Genomic DNA, 18425 nt, shown 5'->3' on the forward strand with positions numbered 1-18425 from the left:
GCTCTCTGCATGTTTAGATGCCTGGAACCTTCCAGCTCTGACCAGCAATGATTGTCTCTGAGAACAGCTACAGGGTCTCAAAGCACATTTTTCTCCAAACTTATCTCAGGTTTCCTGGAGGGACCCACACACCATCAGATATTCATTAATGTGTGTGGTACCTGAATCTATAAGGGACGGTTGCCCTCCGAGTCAGCAAACACCTTAGCATTTCCAAAACAGTTGTTTCCAGGCCTCGAGATCCTCTGCGATGCCAGCTTTCACACCCTAAGGGACTTCCTAATTAATTAAGCTGCTGAGCTTGTCAGTAGCCCGGCTCCTTTATTGTTTGAGAAGGGAGAATCAGGCACACTGTTCTGATGCCCAAGGAGCCCCATTTGGTGTATCTGGCTGGGACTTCTCAGCAGTTCTAGTCCAAGAACTAAGAGAGCTCCCCTCACCCCCTGAATCTGCCTGGGTGCTGCGAAGCCCTTCCTTTCTCCCTCTCCAAACTTTAACTGCATCTGTTTCATTACATATATAGCGTGTAGTGATACCCTTCCATCCTCCAGGCCGGGCATCCCTGGTTGTGAGTTCTTCTGGACCAGTCTCCTGGGTGGGATTTTTATTGGCAGGTATTCAGTACCTGAAAAGTAAGAAGCTGCCATTCTGCTCAGTGATTTGTCTGTTATCTGTGACTTCTGCCTGAAAGGAATTGGCTGAAATCCGTATTTTAGCTGCACTGCCTGCATACAGATTAAACGGAACTGCGTTGGTGGAGAATAATTAAGCCAAGGACGTTGTTTTTCACCTTCATGATGAAAGACAAATGACTTCCAAGGCTTCAATACAGTGGTGGTACTTGAAATGTTCTGTTTTGACCAACCGAAGATTTTCAGAACAGCCATTTTCGTAGGTATTCTTCGCAACAACTGCATTTTCATTAAATTGTAGATAGTCATTTTGCATATAATCTTGTCTGTTTTTTTTCCCCCAGTGTAATCAAGGCATATTACACCGCTTGTTGTTACAGACTCAGCTTCAACTGTATTTTTAACTCTTTGAGAAGAAAACATGTTTTTTTCCCCCGAAGCCAGATATATTCTGCTTCTTACCTGTCTTTTGGGGGTGGGAGAGTCTTGCTGGGGCTACTGTTTCTTTCCTTTTTTCATCTCTTAAAGCAATTGTCAACTGGGCAAGAAAATTGATTGATTACCTAATGGGAAACCAAATCACGACAAAACCATAAATACTAAATGGGCCTGAAATAGATATATTTCAGCAAAAAACAGCTCTCATTCTTCAAAGAGTCCTTCTCCAGCAAAAGAATTCCCAGGCAATCATGGTCCCTTTTTCTCTTCAACGTTAGATTTTCTGCCCACGCGATGGCGATTTTTCCTATGTCTCCTGGCCTGTGCGCCTCACTTTGGTAGTAACAGTGTTTGCTCTTTTCTTAGCAGGACCGTCCGCAAATGGGTGTCACCCTGCCTAGCCGGCTTTTTCAGGCTTTATTCCAAACACACTGCTGTCTTTTCTTAGCAGTGGAAACGGGCCGCTCTCCAGTGCTTTCTGAGAGAATGGCCTTTCCCTCTTCTGTTCATATAAACCAGCCCCATGTCTCAGCGGCCTATTGTTTTATGGGTTCTCTTAACCCAGGAGAAGGTTTTTATTGAGGATGGGGGGTTGGGAGAGCGTCAAGGTCAATGCTTCATCCTGCTGAGATGTGAGAGGGCTGAGAAGTTGTCCTTTGGGCTCTGATGCCCAACGATGGTAACAGAGTCAGGCTTTCAGTTCATAAGAAGGCATTCCCTGCCTCTTTTCAGAAAGCAGTGTGTTCTGGTTGGTCCTGTCACTGTCTGACCCAGGGACCTGGCAGACTCATTTTTTTCCTCTGAACTTGAGTTCCCTGGCCTGCAGGTGCAGCAAGGACCTAGGATCCCTCGTTCCAGAACCTCAGGATGGAGCTTAGCTTACAACCCACTACTCCCCACTGCTTCCTGCAAATGCCAAGTGCACTGAGCAATTGCTTATCCACCTGTGCCTCAAGCCAGGGGAGCTGAGTGAATCATCTTGGCAGGTGGAGCCATTACCTCTGCCAGCTCTTGTTCAGAGCCCTCACCTGGTGGTTGGCTGGGCTGTTTTGACACTTTGAGTGAGCATGGTGTCCAGTGTGTGGGTTCGTTTATAGTCTGTATGGCATGGTGTCCAGTGCGAACATGTTTGATTATAATCTGTCATTGGGGGCATTTGGAGTAAAGTGGAAAGGTCACGGGACTGGGAAGCAGGATTGGGTTCTTGTCCAGGTCACTAGCTCTGTGGGTCAGGCCTCCTCTTAGCAAACAATTATTATTGAGTGCTACTGATGGCCATAAACTTGGCAAGGTGCTGTATATACAAAATCAACAAGACACAGATTTTGACCTCATGGAACTCCCATTTTAGTTGGAGGAGGCAGGAACTGAGGATAGAATACAGTATAGTAGTGGCCAGGATAAGTTCAGAGTGCTGTGGGAGCCTGGATCAGAGGGAGGGGATGAGAATCAAGGAGGACTTCCTGCAGGTGGTGATGCTTGAGCTGAATGTAAGCCAGGGGACAGCAGGGGCAAAGGCACGAGGTGAGGGAAGCATAGGATATATAGAGGCTCAAGTGGGGCCAAGTCGTGGGGAACCTTGCTTGACTTATTAAGGAGCTTGGGCTTGAGGGTAATGGAAAGCCCCCCAAAGGCCAATAACTGGATTAGATTTGCATTTATTTTAGGAAGATCCCTCTGATGGCTGGGATGGAATATGGTCATGCAAGGTCAGGAGGACTCTTGAGGTGGGGAGAAAGAGAGGGAGGGAGAGGAAGAAAGAGGGAGAGCAGGAGAGAGAGGGGTGGGGGAAGAGCACAAGTGAGCCTGGAAAGTGGCAACGGGGATGGGGTGTTGGGGGCAAATCTGAGGAAGACTTAGGATGTAGAATTGGACGGCCTGTATGGTCAAAACTGGAGGTAAGGCGAGGGACAGGTAAGGGGTGGGCCTTTAGTTTTTAACTCTGGCGAATGGGTGGATGGGTGGTGATTTCAGCCAGGGTAGAGTATAGAGATGGAGTACCAACCGAAGAGAAAGACCTTGAAGGGCCGAGAGACAGCCAGATTGAATGCCCAGCTGGACGTTGGATGGTTTGGCTTGAAAATAAAGATTTGGTTGACATTAGTGTGCAGGTGGCGGTTGAAACCACAGGAGCAGATGAAAGCGATGATCCACAGATGGTGCGTATAGAGTGAAAAAAGCAGCGGGCCAAGGAGGGGTGCCTGGGAGACATTAGCCTGATAGGGGCAGGAAGAGGGTCCCTGGCAAGAGACAAGAAGGGGAAGTTAGAGAAGTAAGAGGAGGACAAACGAGGTCCGCGTCTGTATCTACCCAGGGCAGAGAGAAGTCCAGAAAGGGAGCGATGCGCAGTCAGGCCAGAGCCAGAGGCCCAAGGGGCCCAACTCAGCAGTGTCCTTTGGACTTGGTCTTGAGGACTCAGGTTCTGCCCTCAAGTGTGAGCCTTGGAGCAATCTGCTTCCTTCCTTGGGCCTCAGTTTCCTCATCTGTAGTCTAGGAACTGGCCTGTGTGCTTTCCAATTGAAACTTCTTAAAAGGGGGGAAGATGTCCCTCTCACACTCACCTCCATCTTCCCTTAGTCAAGCCAACACTGCCCCCGAAGATTGGACGAGTAAAAACCTAGAGACGGCAGACCTAGGTGGGACTTTGGGAAGATTTTAGTCCAGCCCATTGTTTGGAAGGCAGCATAATGTAATAGAGTGGAATCCATGTCTTTCCCAGCTGGTGACCTAGGCCAGACGCTTCACCTAATAGCCACCTTGCAGAGATGATTGGATTAGCAGGAAATGGGAACTATTGTATTTATTAATGATGAGCCCCAAGATGAGAGATGGACTGACTGGCCCAAGGTCATGGAGTAGGGCATCGGAGTAGGGCATGCATGTGGTGACTAGAACCAGGTGTCTAATGACCAACTCTGCCAGGGGTCATAAATTAGCCCACGGGCCAGTGCAGCCCACGGCTGTGTTTTGTTTGGCTCACGGTGTTCTTCTCAAAATGTAATTTCATTGCCAATATTAAAAATTGGAAGATTTCACTTAAAAATACATATTTTCAGATATTCTTGAAAACTTGGAAGATTTGGCAACACTGATCTTGCATTGAGGTGGGGCCGGTTGGGGTACCCCCTTGGAGGGCCACAGCCGCATCCAGACTTCCTTCTTCACTCAGGCTTACTTTCTCGGCCCTTGGAGGTGACTTGAGTTTGCAGCTGCAGACGTAGATGGACCATTTGTGTTGAACTTTCTCTTACAGCCTAGTCCACTGTTCATATAAACTGTCCAATATTTCACAGCTAAGGTCCAGACCTTGACAGTTTGAAGGGGAAGAACCTGGCCAGAGAAGATGGTAGAGAGAGGAGGTCAGAGAGTTTCCAACAGCTGAGCTGCTGAGCCGTAGGGGAGATGCTGGTGGGAGGGCCTGGCCCCTGCAGGCTGCAAGTTGGCAAGGGTGTTGGACAAGGGCCTCAAGGTTTCCTAATTCCTCCCTGCAGGGGTGGGAAGAGGCACAGGGGATCTGGGCTCATTCTGGCTGGCCTGCCCAGTGAGGTCTTGTCCCTGGACTGTCCTACTTTTTTGTTGGTGTGTGGAGGGGGCAGGGGAGTAGGGAGGGACCGCAGCCCCTGGCTCAGTGTGGGCTTGTTTATATGGGGGAATGTCTGGTATGTTTGGTATTTGGGTGTTTACTTCCCAGGGTGCTCATGGGTCCCTGGTGTTGAAATCTGGCTCTTCTTGCAGTGGGGGAGGGCCCCTCTGGGCCTGGCCGGGGCTCTTACTTCAGGCCTGCTTACCAACAGCTCACACATGCCCTGAAGCACCTCCACATTGCCCCCCACCTCATCCAGGTCTCCTTTCATGCCGGGTTCTGCCCATGGGTGCTAAGGCCGGGTGTGCCCTGGACAGCATTATCTCTGCCTCCCTGCCTCACCTGAGAAGGCAGGCGGGAGAGCTGGCATTTACTGAACCCTTCCTGTGTCTCGAGCTCTGGGCTGGGGCTTAGTCTTCATTATAAACCTTTGCAGCAGGGCTCAGTGCCTTACAGAGAGGCTGAGTGACTTGCCAGGAGCACATAGTCCGTAGCAGGGTCTCTTAGACCCCAGAGCCCGCGTTGCCACCCTGACCCCCGTGATGGCGTGAGCTCCAGATGCCTGGTCTCTGTGCCCATGCTACAGGTCCAATGTGAGAGAAGCCTTCCAGACCTTTGCTTTCCTGGTTGGTGCTGGGGTTTTGCTCCACCCTCTCCTCTATTTCTGCTTGTTGCCTGCTTTATTGCTCTTTTCTCTATTGCTTTGTCCTTGTGATAGTTTCTGTATTTTCCTTGCTTTGGGTTAAAAAGTATCATTGCTTTTTCTCATCCTATCACTTTGTGGGTCCCACAAGATACATTTTTAGAAAGACTTATGAAATGTCAGAATTCACAATCACATCGGGGTGAGCGTTGCCACAGTGCGATGCCACGTGGCCAGCAGATGGGGCCTGAGGAACACGGGCGAGGGTGAGGTGGGAGCAGAGCAGATGAGGCCCCTCTTCCAAACCAAGAAGATTTAATGCAGCACGTTTGGTGTTAATTGTACAGCAAATCGTTTTTATTTTAAAAGACCCAAATAGGGGAAAATAAAATCGTCCTCACCTTCAGAGCCAGAAGCTTCTGCTGCCTTTTTATAGTCCTTGTCAGGATGGAGCTGGAGGGGTGGGCGGCCTGTTACCATGTGTTGGAGGGTGCTCACGCAGACCACCCATCCTTCAAGGAGCAGGAGGCACTCAGGCCCTTGGACCCAAAGGCTGTCACTGACCTTCTGTGCAGCCTTGATATCTCTAGTTTCCTTCTCTGTGAAAGCGGGGAGGATAATGGACCCATCCTGGATGGTTGGCTGAGGCCATTTGACCTGCTGGGACCCCTAATCTAGGGGATTCGATTCCTGCCGAGGTGACCTGCCTCTACGTGCTCAAGGGCTGTTCTGTACCCAGGCTCTGCCACTTTCCCAATTATTCTGGAAGCATGGCTCCTGGGTAGCAGTGATTCTCCCCTGAATCATGGGGACTGCCTTCTGCTCCTCCATTTTTACCTGGCATCGCCCAACTTCGCAAGGGGGAGGCACCCTGGTATCCTGGGCATCTTTCAGTGGCAAGAGGCAGAAACCTTCTCAAACTCCCTCCAGGCCAGAGGAGAAGTTTTCAGGATGGATTCAGGGGTATGCATCATGGACCCCAAGGACGGGAAGCACAGTCAGCCATCCCCAGGGGTGGAATCAGGGGACCAAGACGATTTCCTTCTCTGTGTGTGCTTTCTGTCTGTCCACTCAGTCTATCTGTGTCACTGGCCTCTGTCCACAATTCAGTGTGTGTGTCTCTCTGTGTGGCTCTGCTGCTTTCTCTGTCTCTTCATCTTTCCCTTTTTCTTTTTGTCTCTCTCTGTGTTTCTCTCTTTCCTCCCTGTCTTGGTCTTTACCTTTAGTCTGCTAAAGGCCCAGCTTTTCTCTCTGTCACCCATTTACTCTCTGTTTCTCTGCCTCCCTCCTAAAGCTGAGTGTTTGTTTCTGTCTGGCACATGATCTCTGGTCTCTGCTCATCTCTACTGATCAGCAACCTGCTCTTCCTGCTTCTCTGGGCACATGGCTGAATTTGGTTGTCCCTCAGTCCAGCAGTCCAATTTCAAATTTCCAGGAGGTGAATACAGCCCAGTTTGGGTCAGCCATTCATGCCCTGTCCAGTCAGCTGTGGCCAGGGTTCCCAAATCTGTCCCTTCAACGTGAAATCTGGCCCAGGGCACCCCTCACTGCCGGAACATAGACAGCTTTGCCTTGGGCCTTTCTGGAAACTTGGGAAAAACAGCCAGAACTAAATTTGAGAACAGGAAAAGATATGCTCCTCTCCCCTCAGCCCCACCTCACAGTTCTTTAAATGTATTGAGTGTTAAGCTGCCTACTGGTTCTTCCAGCTGTATCTGTAGAAAAAATTGTCATCTCCCCTTTTGGGGTTCTGTTTTTAGATGTCTGAACTGAGTGTGGTGAAAACACTTTCTGCTGTGTCTCATCTGCTCACGGCCAAATGCTTTGAGAATCCAGGGGTCATCAAAGGAGGAGGGGCAGCAGTCTTGACTCTGGGGTGAAAGAAGGTCTGGAGGAGGATGGGGGCAGGGCGGTCTTCGGTCAGTCCCAGTTGCGGGCTACAGACTCTGCAGGCCTGGGCCAAAGGAGCCAGAGTTAGCCCGTGGGGATAGAGAAGGCTGTGGGGTACTGTCTGACCCTATATTTCTGGTGGGGCCTCAGCAGTTTTCTCCATGTCCTCTGGGTGGTCCTTAAATAAATGGCAGGAGGACTTAGGGGAGATGTAGCAGCGTCAGTGGGGAAGGTGTGGTGCCGAGGCTTTGGGGGTATTTCTTGCCTTTTGGGGAGATAAGGTGGGGGCATGGGTGCACGAAAGGACTGGAGACGGGCTTCGAAGCTGGTGGTGGCTGTGGAACTGGAGGCTTTAGGCTTCAGTGCACACCCTGGGTTCTTTCAGCGCCTGCTCAGGGTTCGTGCAGACCTCCCGTAGCCATCAGGCGCCTGTACCTCGAAACTAGGTGCTGGCTGGCCACCATGCTTCTAGGGAAGGCAGGACCCAATCCCCAAGCTTCGCTGGTCTCCCGTAGAGAGAAAGAAGAGGCCAGCAGAGAAGCCTTCTTATGAACACTGGGGAAAAGGTTATGCAAATGTAAACATAGGCAATAAATCACTTTTATAATTATAGAATCCATGCCTACATCATCTTTCTCCAGAACTCTTTGTTCCATTCATTCGACTAACATTTGCTGAGCTCTTATGAAGTGCCATGTTCTCTGCCAGGTGTCCCCAGCAGGGAAGACAGGTGCCTACATAAACAGAATTATAGTGGGATTTGATAGAGACTCTAACAGTGGGGTACTCAAAGTGCTGTAGCAGGACAGAAAAAGCAGTTAATTCTATCTTGGAGTTCGAGGAGCCTTCCTGGAGGAGGTGGCATTTGCTCTTGAAGGTTGAGTAAGAGTTTACCAAGTGGGAAAGGAAGGTCATCTTGGAAGGGCTTGGCTGGCTTGGGGAAGGGTGGGATGTTTGGGTTAGAGGGTGAGAGCAACAGAGGACTGATGTGGCTAGAGGGGCAGGTGGAGCAGCCCTGTATCTGGGCATCAGCTTGGCCCATTCGATTCCTTAAACTGACAGTGTTGAGCCTCTTTGCATCTGCTGCTAGAGCAGCTTCTGTTCGCCCCCATCTTTATGTAGGATGAGGCTCTGCACCAGGGTGGTGTGGGGTGGGGAGCTGGGTCTCGGAGGACAGAGGTTGTGTCCTAGGAAACAGCGGCTCTGCCAGAACTCGGGGTGCTCCTGGGGAGGGGCCCGGGGCCCTGTGAGCCTGGCAGTGCTCAGGTTGCACACATCACCTTGGCAGTTTGTGGGCAAACCCTCTTGGCCGAGGGGAGATTGCACTGCCTGCCACTTCCTCTAGTTCCTTCCCTCTGCCTGTCGTCACGGTTACCTCTGCCTTGTTGGGGGTGAGGTTGAGGTTGGGTGGAATCAGTTTTGTCCAGGTTTCTATTTTCTCAGATACAGGTCAGCCAGAGGAGCTGTCACTTCTGGTTCTGTTTCAAAGGAGGCCAAGGGGCTGGGAAGTGCTTGGGTGCGGCAGTGTTGACAAGGCACCTCTCTAGCCGGCCTCCCAGGCTGGGTGGGAGTGGGTCAGGGAGAAGCTCAGAGGTGGCGGAGAAGGAGAAAGGGCTGCCCTGCCAGGGCTGGTGACGATGGCCGTGGGTGCTGGTCTCCGGCCCAGGCCCTGGGTCCTGACCTCCTGGAGCATGCTGGGAGTACCCGGAGGGGGGCTGTTTATTTTCCTGGCCCAAAGTCCTTTCAGCTGAGACCTTGTTTCAGGCGTCAGGCTGCCAGAATCCACCCCCATTGGCTCGAGAAGTGAGAGAGTTGGCAAGTCCAATGACTTCTCTAGTGGCCTCTCACTCTAGGCTGTCCCCAGCCCAGCTGGTTATGTGCGTCCTCCAGATTCTCCTGTAGGAAACGGACAGCAGGAGGCGCCACATTAAAGTAACCCTGATGGGCTGGGGCTGTGTGGGCCAGAGGTCAGGAACAAGAGGGTTGAAGTCAGAAATACAAGTTGGAACCCTGACTCTGCCATTTCCTAGACCAGTGGCCCTGGGTACATTGAACTGTTGAGCCGCAGTCTTACCAGCTGTAAAATGGGACAGTAATAGTATCTTCCTCATCAGGCTTTGATTGTGAGGATTACATGACCTGTGTTTAAAGCATTTAGTAAAGGAGGCCACAAGCAACAGCTCCTGTTGTTGTTATTAATGAAACAATAATAACTGCCACTTTGATTAAAAACCAGCGTTGGTGGGCGGGGAGTTTCCTCTGCCCCTTGTCATGGGCCCTCTTTCATTTGTGGTGCCTTGCCTGATGAGTCCTGGAGAGAAGCCAGCCCAAAGGCTCAGGAGGCCCCTCTGCCTGTGTCGCATGCGGGCACGTTAGGGAGCCTCTCAGATGCTGGGGTACAGGTGGGTATCCTGGGGAAAGAACGTGCAGAGGCGAGGCAGGGAAGAGAATCAAAGCCAGGCGAGATGGTTGGGTGACTGTTTAGTAGAGAAGGAGAGAGATCCAAGCATTTGGAAGGACCAAGAGGGAGGGCGAAGGCACCTTAGGGAGGTGAAAGTGGGTGGGAATTCGAAAGCTGTGCCCACACCCAAGGCAGTTTTAAACGAAGTGCCAGGGAATTGCTCGCCTGGAAAATACTGCCCAGAAGACTGTACTGCCCTTTGGGTGCCCCCTCTGTGTGAGTAGCTTCTCCAGGCTGAGTTCTCCTGAGTGCTGGAAGAACCCAGGCAGCCCTGCCCTCCTGGGGCCCTGACTCTCCCACGGGGTGCCCACCTGCTCCCAGAGGATACTTGGGCTGGCTGGGAAGCATTTCCATCTCACCAGATGGGAGGTGAGTGGGCTGGCAGACAGGGACAATTCATTCACTGCCGAGATGTGGCTCAGGTGGGGGATTGTCCATCTGTCTGTCTGTCTGTGTGTCAGGAGGGAAGCTGTACTCCAGGTCTGCTTCAGTGCCTAATCGGTGGCTCTCTGCCCTCACAGCTAGACGAGGAAGAGGAGCGAAGGAAAAGGCGCCGGGAGAAGAACAAAGTCGCAGCGGCCCGATGCCGGAACAAGAAGAAGGAGCGGACAGAGTTTCTGCAGCGGGTAAGCAGGGCAGCTGGGTCAATCAGCACTCAGGAGAACTCAGCCTGGACCTGCTGCAGGCTGCCCTAGGTTGTCTTGGGTTGGGAAGGCGCATTAGGAGGCAGAGAAGCGCAGGGGTGGGTCAAGGCTGCTTGGGCAGATGCCAGCAGGTACACATTGAGCCCACAGGCTCTGATGACGTCTCCTGGTCCACACATGCACATGCCCACTCCCTGCCCGGGTCAGCTGCTTTTCCTGGCAGGCCTCAGAGCAGGTCCTTGCGCTTTCATTTGGAATGTGCCAAGCAGGTGTTAATTCTTTCTCTGCCGAGTCCCATCTCTTAGGGCTTCCCTGATCCTCAAAAATGGTAGATGGCAGTGAAGGAACGTGACCAGAAAGCTAATTAATCCAGGCTGGTATCTTCAGCCTCCCACCCCCAATCCCTTCTTCATTTCTAAATAATAATGACAATACATAATAACAATACTATAATAACATTATAACATCATGGGTTAGGCTCTGTTCTATGGTATGCAACACTTAACAACAGTTGTTAACATTTTTAAACTTGGGGACTGTGCTAAGTGCTATGTGTATAATGTCTCCTTTTACTGGCAGAATAACTATGAGGTGGGTGGCTTCATGATTCTCCTTCCCCCGATAGGAAAACCAAGGAATGGCAAGATTCAGTAACTTGCCCAGATCCCTCAGTAACTAAGTGGTAGAACTGAGATTCAAGCCTGAAGCTAACTTCAAAGCATTTGTTCTTAACACTCTGTTATACTGGCCCTAATTAATTCACTCATTTGTTCATTCATTCATTTATTTGTTCATTCTTAAGCATGTACTAAGTTCCCAGTGCTGTGCTAGGTACACTGGGGGACACAGAGGAAAGAGCAGAGATGGTCCCTTCAGTGGGAGCTGGAGGGACAAGGCTGCATTGGCCTTAGTTTTCTCTGATACTAGGTAGGGGATCTGTGGGTCTCTTCTCATGCTTCCAACAAGCAGAGAGCAAATCGGGAGTCATGGATGTAATCGGCATGGGGCTGTATGTCTGCCAGGCTGAGAGCATCCAGGTGGGTTAGGCCCCTAGATCTGGGAGCCCCCTTTGCAAGAGATGGTGGACCAACGCTGGGCTGAAAGTTTTCAAGAAGTTTCTAAGACACAGATCTTACATGGGCCTTTAAATGGATGGAGTTTCATACATCTGTTTCCAGCCCCGAGGGCCCACAGAGCTGGGTGAGGCGCAGCAGGCAACAGAACAGCCTCACATCGGATCCCTGCCTTCAAGGGCTTGTCGGCCAGTCAGCAGGCAAGATATGCCACGTGAATGTGAATCAATAACACACTAGCACAGTAAACAGTCAGTGCCGAATGAACGGCGCTAGCTGCTCTTCATGTTCCTGTGACACTTCTGAGCACCTACTGTGTGCCAGGCATTTTACATGTCTCATTTAATCTTATAACATTCCTGTGAAATAAATATTGATTATCCCCATTTTAGATATTGACCTGTAGCTCAGAGAGGTCGAGTTACTTACCCGTGGTAAGTCACACCGCTCACGAACGGTGGAGCTGGAATTTATTTATTCCTTTGCTGCTTCATCTATCTATCCATCCATCTATCCATCCACCCATCCAGTAAGTGTTTAGTGAGCGCCCACTGCACAGTGGACAGGCAAGCGGTGTCTGCAGTGGGGCAGCAGACGGGAAATGAAGAGAGAGCAGTGATATATGCTGAGCGTTGCCCAGTGAGCTGTGAGAACATTCAGAGGGGCCTTGGCCTGGTCGAGGCTGAAGAAGGACTGCTTACGGAGACATAAAAGAAGAGTGGGAGCTAGCCGAAATGCAGGACAGAGATGCAGCGGGTCATCAGGAAAAGTACAAGTGTAGGCCGGAGGCACGGGGTCTTTACGAATGCGATTAAGGAATTGAAGAGAATGGCTGTTGTTTAGAGCACAGGTGGGAGAATGGAGAGGCAGGTGGGCCCCAGCATCTCAACTTGTCAGGCGATCCTCGATACTGGGTTGTCCGGGGCAATCCCAGTGGCTGCCTATTGTCCTGGCCTAATTATTCATAGCGCCTTCTTTCACTCTCACAAGAGTCCCCATTAGGATGATGAATTGTATGGTGAGCCACGGATGGGTTTCAGAATAAGAGAGACAGACACACCTTAGAAAGATCCGTCTGGCTGCAGCATGGGGCACAGATTGGGGCAGCTGAGAAAGGAGCGGGAAGATCAGTTACGGGCTGTGGTGTTGCCCCGGTGAGAGAAGGCAGCGGTGAGCGTGAGGAGCAGTGTGCGGCCTCGGGGTCTAGGAGGAAGGTTTGGACAGGTCTTTCCAGGACCAAGCTCAGTCCTGCCCCTCTGCCCCATGCTCCCTGCCTCCTCTCTGGCCTTGGAGCAGAGGTTTGGTTGTGAGGTTTAGGGAACACATTTCAGGTGGCTGTGTTGCCGTCAGTGTCTGCAGACCTGAAGGATTCTCTTGGAATTTATTTTTTAAGAGGTATATATTTACAGGGCTCAGCGTTACAAAGGGGTGTGTGTGTGTGTGTGTGTGTGTGTGTACATGTATACAAACTCGCATATACACATCTACGTAAAAAGTTGCTCTCCCATCCTTGACCCCTGGATACCCAGACCCACCCTGGGAGATTCCTATAACATCTCAGAGTTCTCCTGCCTGGACCATCCGAGGTCCTGAAGGAGGCAGAGGCAGGCGTCTGGGCTTAGGATGGGTCACATCCTCACCCTGCAGGCCCCAGGGTAACCCCTTTACCCCCTCTGTCTGCAATCAGGAGTAGCAGCCCCAAGGCTTCTCCCTTCTGTAACGCCAGCCTCTGCAGCTGCGGTGCCTAAGTTTTCTGGGTGCTGGTAGCAGTAACCATCTCACACTCCCATCGTGCTCCGCGCTCTTCATAGCCACTCTCTCCTTCATGGTCACAGTGACTCTGGGAGGATGCAAAGCAGCTCCATTCCACTGATGAGTGCTCTGGGACTAAGAGGGTTGCAAGTTCGCTCAAGGTCACACAGCAGTCAAGTTAGGACTAGAATCCAGGGCTTCCTCTACTGCCCAGCATGTTATTCAGGTTGGCCTGGCTCAAGGAAATTGGGAATTTTATTCACAGCAGTATAGGCAGCAAGTGGCAGGGTCAGGATTTTAATTCAGACCGGTCTTTTGTGCTTAGAAGTCCACATCAGGCTTCTTCTTTACAAAAAGGCTTGAGAAGTGAAACTCTAATTTTAAGTATGTAAGATAACTTTTTAAAAAATTCCAAAAATTTTAATGCTGAAAATCCTCTGGGCCAATCATTATATTTTCTGGGAGGCGACTGAGGCCCAGAGAGGGGGAGTAACTTGGCCAAAGTCACACAGCCAGTATGAAAAGCCAGGGCACCCAGCCCCTCACTCTGTATTTTTTCTATTGCCTTATAGAAAAGAGACCGAAACAGCATGTGCATTAATTCTATTCTAAAACGACAAATGGTTTCATTTTCTCTAGGGCAGTCAATACTCCTCAGGAGACAAAATGATAAAAATGCAAGCAGTTATTCACTTCATAATTAACATGTAAAGATCCTAGCCCACGTTCCTTAATTGATTAGGAAAACAGATCAGGTAATTGCTGTCATAAAACCACAAACCGCTTCTACAATCATGGTTTTAAAAAGAATCTCCTGAACTCAACTGATACAATAAATAAATATGTGGCGCCAACCAATAAAACAGAAGGAAATAAAACTAAAAAGTAGTTACATTCTGATAGCCAAATGGTATTCTATTATCTACTCTAACATTTTAAAGCAAACAGAATGCAATGGGCATTCCTATGATGAATACATGTGTGAAGAAAGTTGCCACACACCTTCTTGGTCTTTCTGTGTAATACAGATGTTCACATATAAGGTTGGTTTGACACGCAGTCATTTCAAAGAGGTGGATCTGTGCATAGTACTGAATGCTGCCTGTTGGACTCTGCCTCTTGCATGTCCAGTTTTAACTTCCTCTCACTGTTCCCGCAACTTAACTCCTTCTTTGCTCTCCCGCACCACCTCCCAGAACTGCTCCCCACCTCCACAGGCGGCTCTCTTCTGTCTTTCCCATTCTCCAACTCCAGGCAGTCACCACGACCTGCTAAGCTTTCTTTGACATGTCCTCACCCTCTTCTCCTTCTTTTTCCTCATATTCTCTTGCTCATAACTTAAAGAAAAATTCCTTAAGCCTCCCTAACCCTTTGGTTTACAAAGTGCCTTTCTCGTCAAGTTCATTTAATCCCCATGATCATCATCTTTTTACAGATGAGATAACTGAGGCTCAGAGAAGTTAAGAAACTTGCTCTAGATTCTGATTCAAAACCCTAAAGCTTTTCCCAGTCTGGATCTATACTTATCTTCCCCGCTTTCGACTCCACTACATCCTAAAGTGATCTGTGGTCACAGTGGAGGATTTTATCTCCTAAACATATCTCAAGCATTCCCATGTCTGTGTCCCTTTTCACCCACTTCCTGAAATCCCTCACCCACACTGACTTCTGTTCAACTAGAGTCAACCCATTTTTCAAATCCACGGTCATGTCTAGCCATTTAGCCCCCTCTGAAGATTGTCCAGACCCTGCCTGGCTAATGGGTACCTTGTAAACTCTGCCCTGCTGTATGGATCCTACCCTCAGAGTAGAAGCCCCACAAGTCATGTTGAGAGCTCACCGGTCTTTATGCATTAAGATGTTTGGATTCTTTTTTTTTTTTTTTTTTTTTTTAATTATTCTATGCACTTAAAATAGAGTTCCACTTTGGGAAGAAGCCTGATGTGGCCTTCTGAGTCCAAAATACCTGTCTGAATTTTCCCCAGAGCCTTCATTGTACACAGCAGGTCCTCAGTGAACATGGATGGGTAAATCGAACTGAAACTCCTAGAGGTAGAGGCTCAGAGGCTGGGAAGAGCTGGATGGTAAGAGGATTTTGTGAGAACGTCCCAAGGTTACCAGTTCGTTAGACCCAGTGAGCCAGCGGCTAAGATTAGCACCTAACTACCCGAGACTGACAGGTCATGACTCGTGGTTTCACATGGGGTCTCTTCTGGCCCTCAGAGATGGACTTTACTTGGAATGCTGAGAACAGTGGACCAGGCCAGTCTCCACATCTGCTTCATCTCGATGAACTTTCATCATCCTGATGAAAAACGGCTATAGCTGGTTTTTAATATTTTCCCCCTAAGCAGTTTTTTTTTTCTATTTTTTTCTATTTTTTTCTCTCTCAGCATCTGGTCATGAGGACTGCACATCTCGGCAGTTCCAAGGTCCCTAGGCACTGACGCTGTCCCCTCAGGGACAAGCACAAGGAACAATTTAGCCAGACTGGTGGTGTGAGGAAGACGGCAGCTTAGGGAGTGTGTTGTTCCCACCAAGGGCTCATCAGACCCCGAGAGAGGTGCCCAGGCCCCACCAGGTAGAAGGACAAGCTCATGCACCTGAGCCATGGCCACACAGCCCTTTGTCACACATGCAGTTGCAACCGCAGCTTGTTGGTTGCTCAACCTCAGCCCTGTTGACATTTTGAACAAGATAGTTCTGGTGTGGGGCCTTTCTGGGCATTGCAGGGTGTTGATGAGCATCCCTGGCTTCCAGCCACGAGATGCCAGTAGCAGCCCCCTTTTCAGTTGTGACAACCAGAAACGTCTCCAGATATTGTTGAATGTTTCCTGGGAGGCAAAAAGCATACCTAGTTGAGAACCACTGGGCTAAAAGGTTGCTGGCCCTTGAATACATTTCAACTGTCAAACTGGTAATAGGTTTTTAGATACAAGCCAAGAAAAATCGTCGAGGAGCTTTTCTATTTTACTATTTTGACCCTCTCGTGACTACTCACACCATGAACATGTAAACCTCCCAAAATCAAACCAACATTCTTTCCTTTCCCTGGAGCCTTTCCAACTGAGCCGGAAATTTATTGGAAATCTCTCCTGAGGCCTATTTGAAACCTCATTTTGGATCCAGAAGGATGACTGTCATTGCCTCCCAAAGGGCAAAGATTCTAGATAACAGGGGATAAGGAAGAAGCTGTTTAAGCAATTATAGGCTAGTAATGAGGAAGCGTGTTTTAGAAGGAATTACATGGCCATACTGGGCTTGCTCATCCCACAAGCCAAAATGTCCCCAACATGCATTTGTCACACTTCAAAGCACTTTCCATTGCCTTGCCACCCAGGGGCCACCTCTAACCCCTCTGTGGACCCTCCACACACCTGCTCTGGATCCACTTGGCCTCTATTCTTCTCCTACCCTTTGTTTCTTATGCAAGGCCCTAAAGCAGGAGAGTGTTTGGCACATTTGAGCAACAGCAAGGAGCCACTGTGCCTGGAGTGGAGTGAGCGAGGGGAGAGAGGTGGGACATAATCTTGGCTGGCCCCCGGGTATGACTTGGGTTTATTCCACTAGTGACACAGGCTAGTGTCACAGGTGTGAAGGACACCTCCTGCAGAAAGTCAGTTACCCTGTGTGTGTGTGGGGGGGGGGCGGGGCGGAAGGGGGGATCAGGAGCAGGTTCTGTGCTTCCTGCAGTGGGAACCTGGCTGACAGGAAACAGGCAAATGCTGGCCTTGTACCTACCCAAAGGCAGAGCCTCTCCCCATTGCTTAAAAGCCACATCTCTCTGTTTTTGCACAGGAATCTGAGCGGCTGGAACTCATGAACGCAGAGCTGAAAACCCAGATCGAGGAGCTGAAGCAGGAGCGGCAGCAGCTCATCCTGATGCTGAACCGGCATCGCCCCACCTGCATCGTCAGAACCGACAGTGTCAAAACTCCCGAGTCAGAAGGCAACCCACTGCTGGAGCAGCTGGAGAAGAAGTGACCATGGGCTGGGAGGAGGAGGAGGAGGAGGAGGAAGAAGAGGAAGAGGAAGAGATAACAAAAGAGGGAGGAGGAGGAAGGTCCCAGAGGGCCCTTCCTTGCTGCATCAAAAACTTTTCAATGAGGCTCAGCACAGCCAGCATCAGCCGGGCTTGTTTTGTGAAATTCACATCAGCCACACCAGGGGAAGAACAGGCTGATGAAACCCAGGACCAAGCGCTGAGACCAAAGTAGCCCCGCGGGTGGGGCTGTCCTGCCTGGGGCCAGGCTTGAAGGAGGCAGGACAGAGGCTCTGGGCCGGAGAGACGCCCAACCAGGCAGCCACGGGCACTTCTCCGGCCTCTCTGCCAGGGCACCCACCCAAGGGACCTCCAAGCAGCCAGGAAAAGCCATGAGTTGCAACCAAAATGTGGCTGAGGATGGAACTCGGAGTGAAACTGCAACCTGCCTGCCCCCAGCCCTGACCCCTGACCCCGAATCGAGGCTGGAGAGGGGTACGATGCGAGTCCTGAGGCACCCACCCACCCGGGTCCAGCGCGGTCCTGCCCAGGAGCGGCAGCCGGGGCGCACCCTCGCCGGCCTAGCTGGAGTTGCTGTGGGCACGAGGCGCGGGCGCCCTTCCAAAGCACATACTCACTGAATGTTTACAGACTGGCTGTCCTGGCAGGGCTTTCAACTGCACATGTTTTTTATACTTTCCTTTTTTTTTTTTTTTTAAATATTTTTTACAAAAAAAAAAAAGATTTTATACAAGCAATATATATATGGATTTCTATAATCACTCGATGTGATACAGTATAAATATGCTATGGTTTGTTTGTTACGAACAGATATCTAGCAGTTATGGCCGTTGTGTGTAACTCCTAAGTACTGTAGTCTCTGGGTGTTGGGGGTGGCCGGGTGGGGGTGGGGTGCATTTCCATCCTGGTAAACCCTTCATAGTACTCAGTCCTGTATCGCTCAGTAAACGTTACTCTTACTTACACAGCTGTCTCTTGTGGTGTCTGCCTAGGGAATGGGGTGTCAGTGTGCCTCCGGTGTGTGACGCTCGAGAATGTCTGGAGCGTCTGCCGTAGGCTTTCGTGGCTGCCCTCCCAGGTCAGTGTTTATCTGCCCATTTTACAGATGAGGAAGTCAAGGCTCAGAGAAGTTGAAGAAATCTGCAGTCCTTACTTCATTTAGTCACTCCACACACATTTACTGAGTGTTTCCGTGTGTGTGCCGGGCACGCTCCAAGGCACTGAGTTGTCACAAGGAATAAAACAAACCTGTGCCCTGTGCTCGTGGAGCTTCTGGTCATGAGCTAAATCCTGTACTTGGTCTATA

At 50.2% G+C, this 18425-nt stretch overlaps 1 protein-coding gene across 3 annotated transcripts in view; it reads left to right on the forward strand.

Moving 5' to 3' along the window:
* Positions 1-18084, forward strand: part of JDP2 (Jun dimerization protein 2) — a 38153-nt gene extending 20069 nt beyond the window's left edge. For all 3 annotated transcript variants that reach the window (XM_016122591.2, XM_016122589.2, XM_016122590.2), the window contains exons 3-4: positions 10169-10273; positions 16915-18084. In XM_016122591.2, the coding sequence (XP_015978077.1) occupies positions 10169-10273; positions 16915-17100 (291 nt within the window). In that variant the 3' untranslated portion in view covers positions 17101-18084. The remainder of the gene's footprint in view (positions 1-10168; positions 10274-16914) is intronic.
* The last annotated feature ends 341 nt before the right edge of the window (positions 18085-18425 follow it).

The sequence above is a fragment of the Rousettus aegyptiacus genome, unplaced genomic scaffold (genome assembly GCF_014176215.1).
Source record: "Rousettus aegyptiacus isolate mRouAeg1 unplaced genomic scaffold, mRouAeg1.p scaffold_m13_p_3, whole genome shotgun sequence".
Classification (NCBI taxonomy): Eukaryota; Metazoa; Chordata; class Mammalia; order Chiroptera; family Pteropodidae; genus Rousettus; species Rousettus aegyptiacus.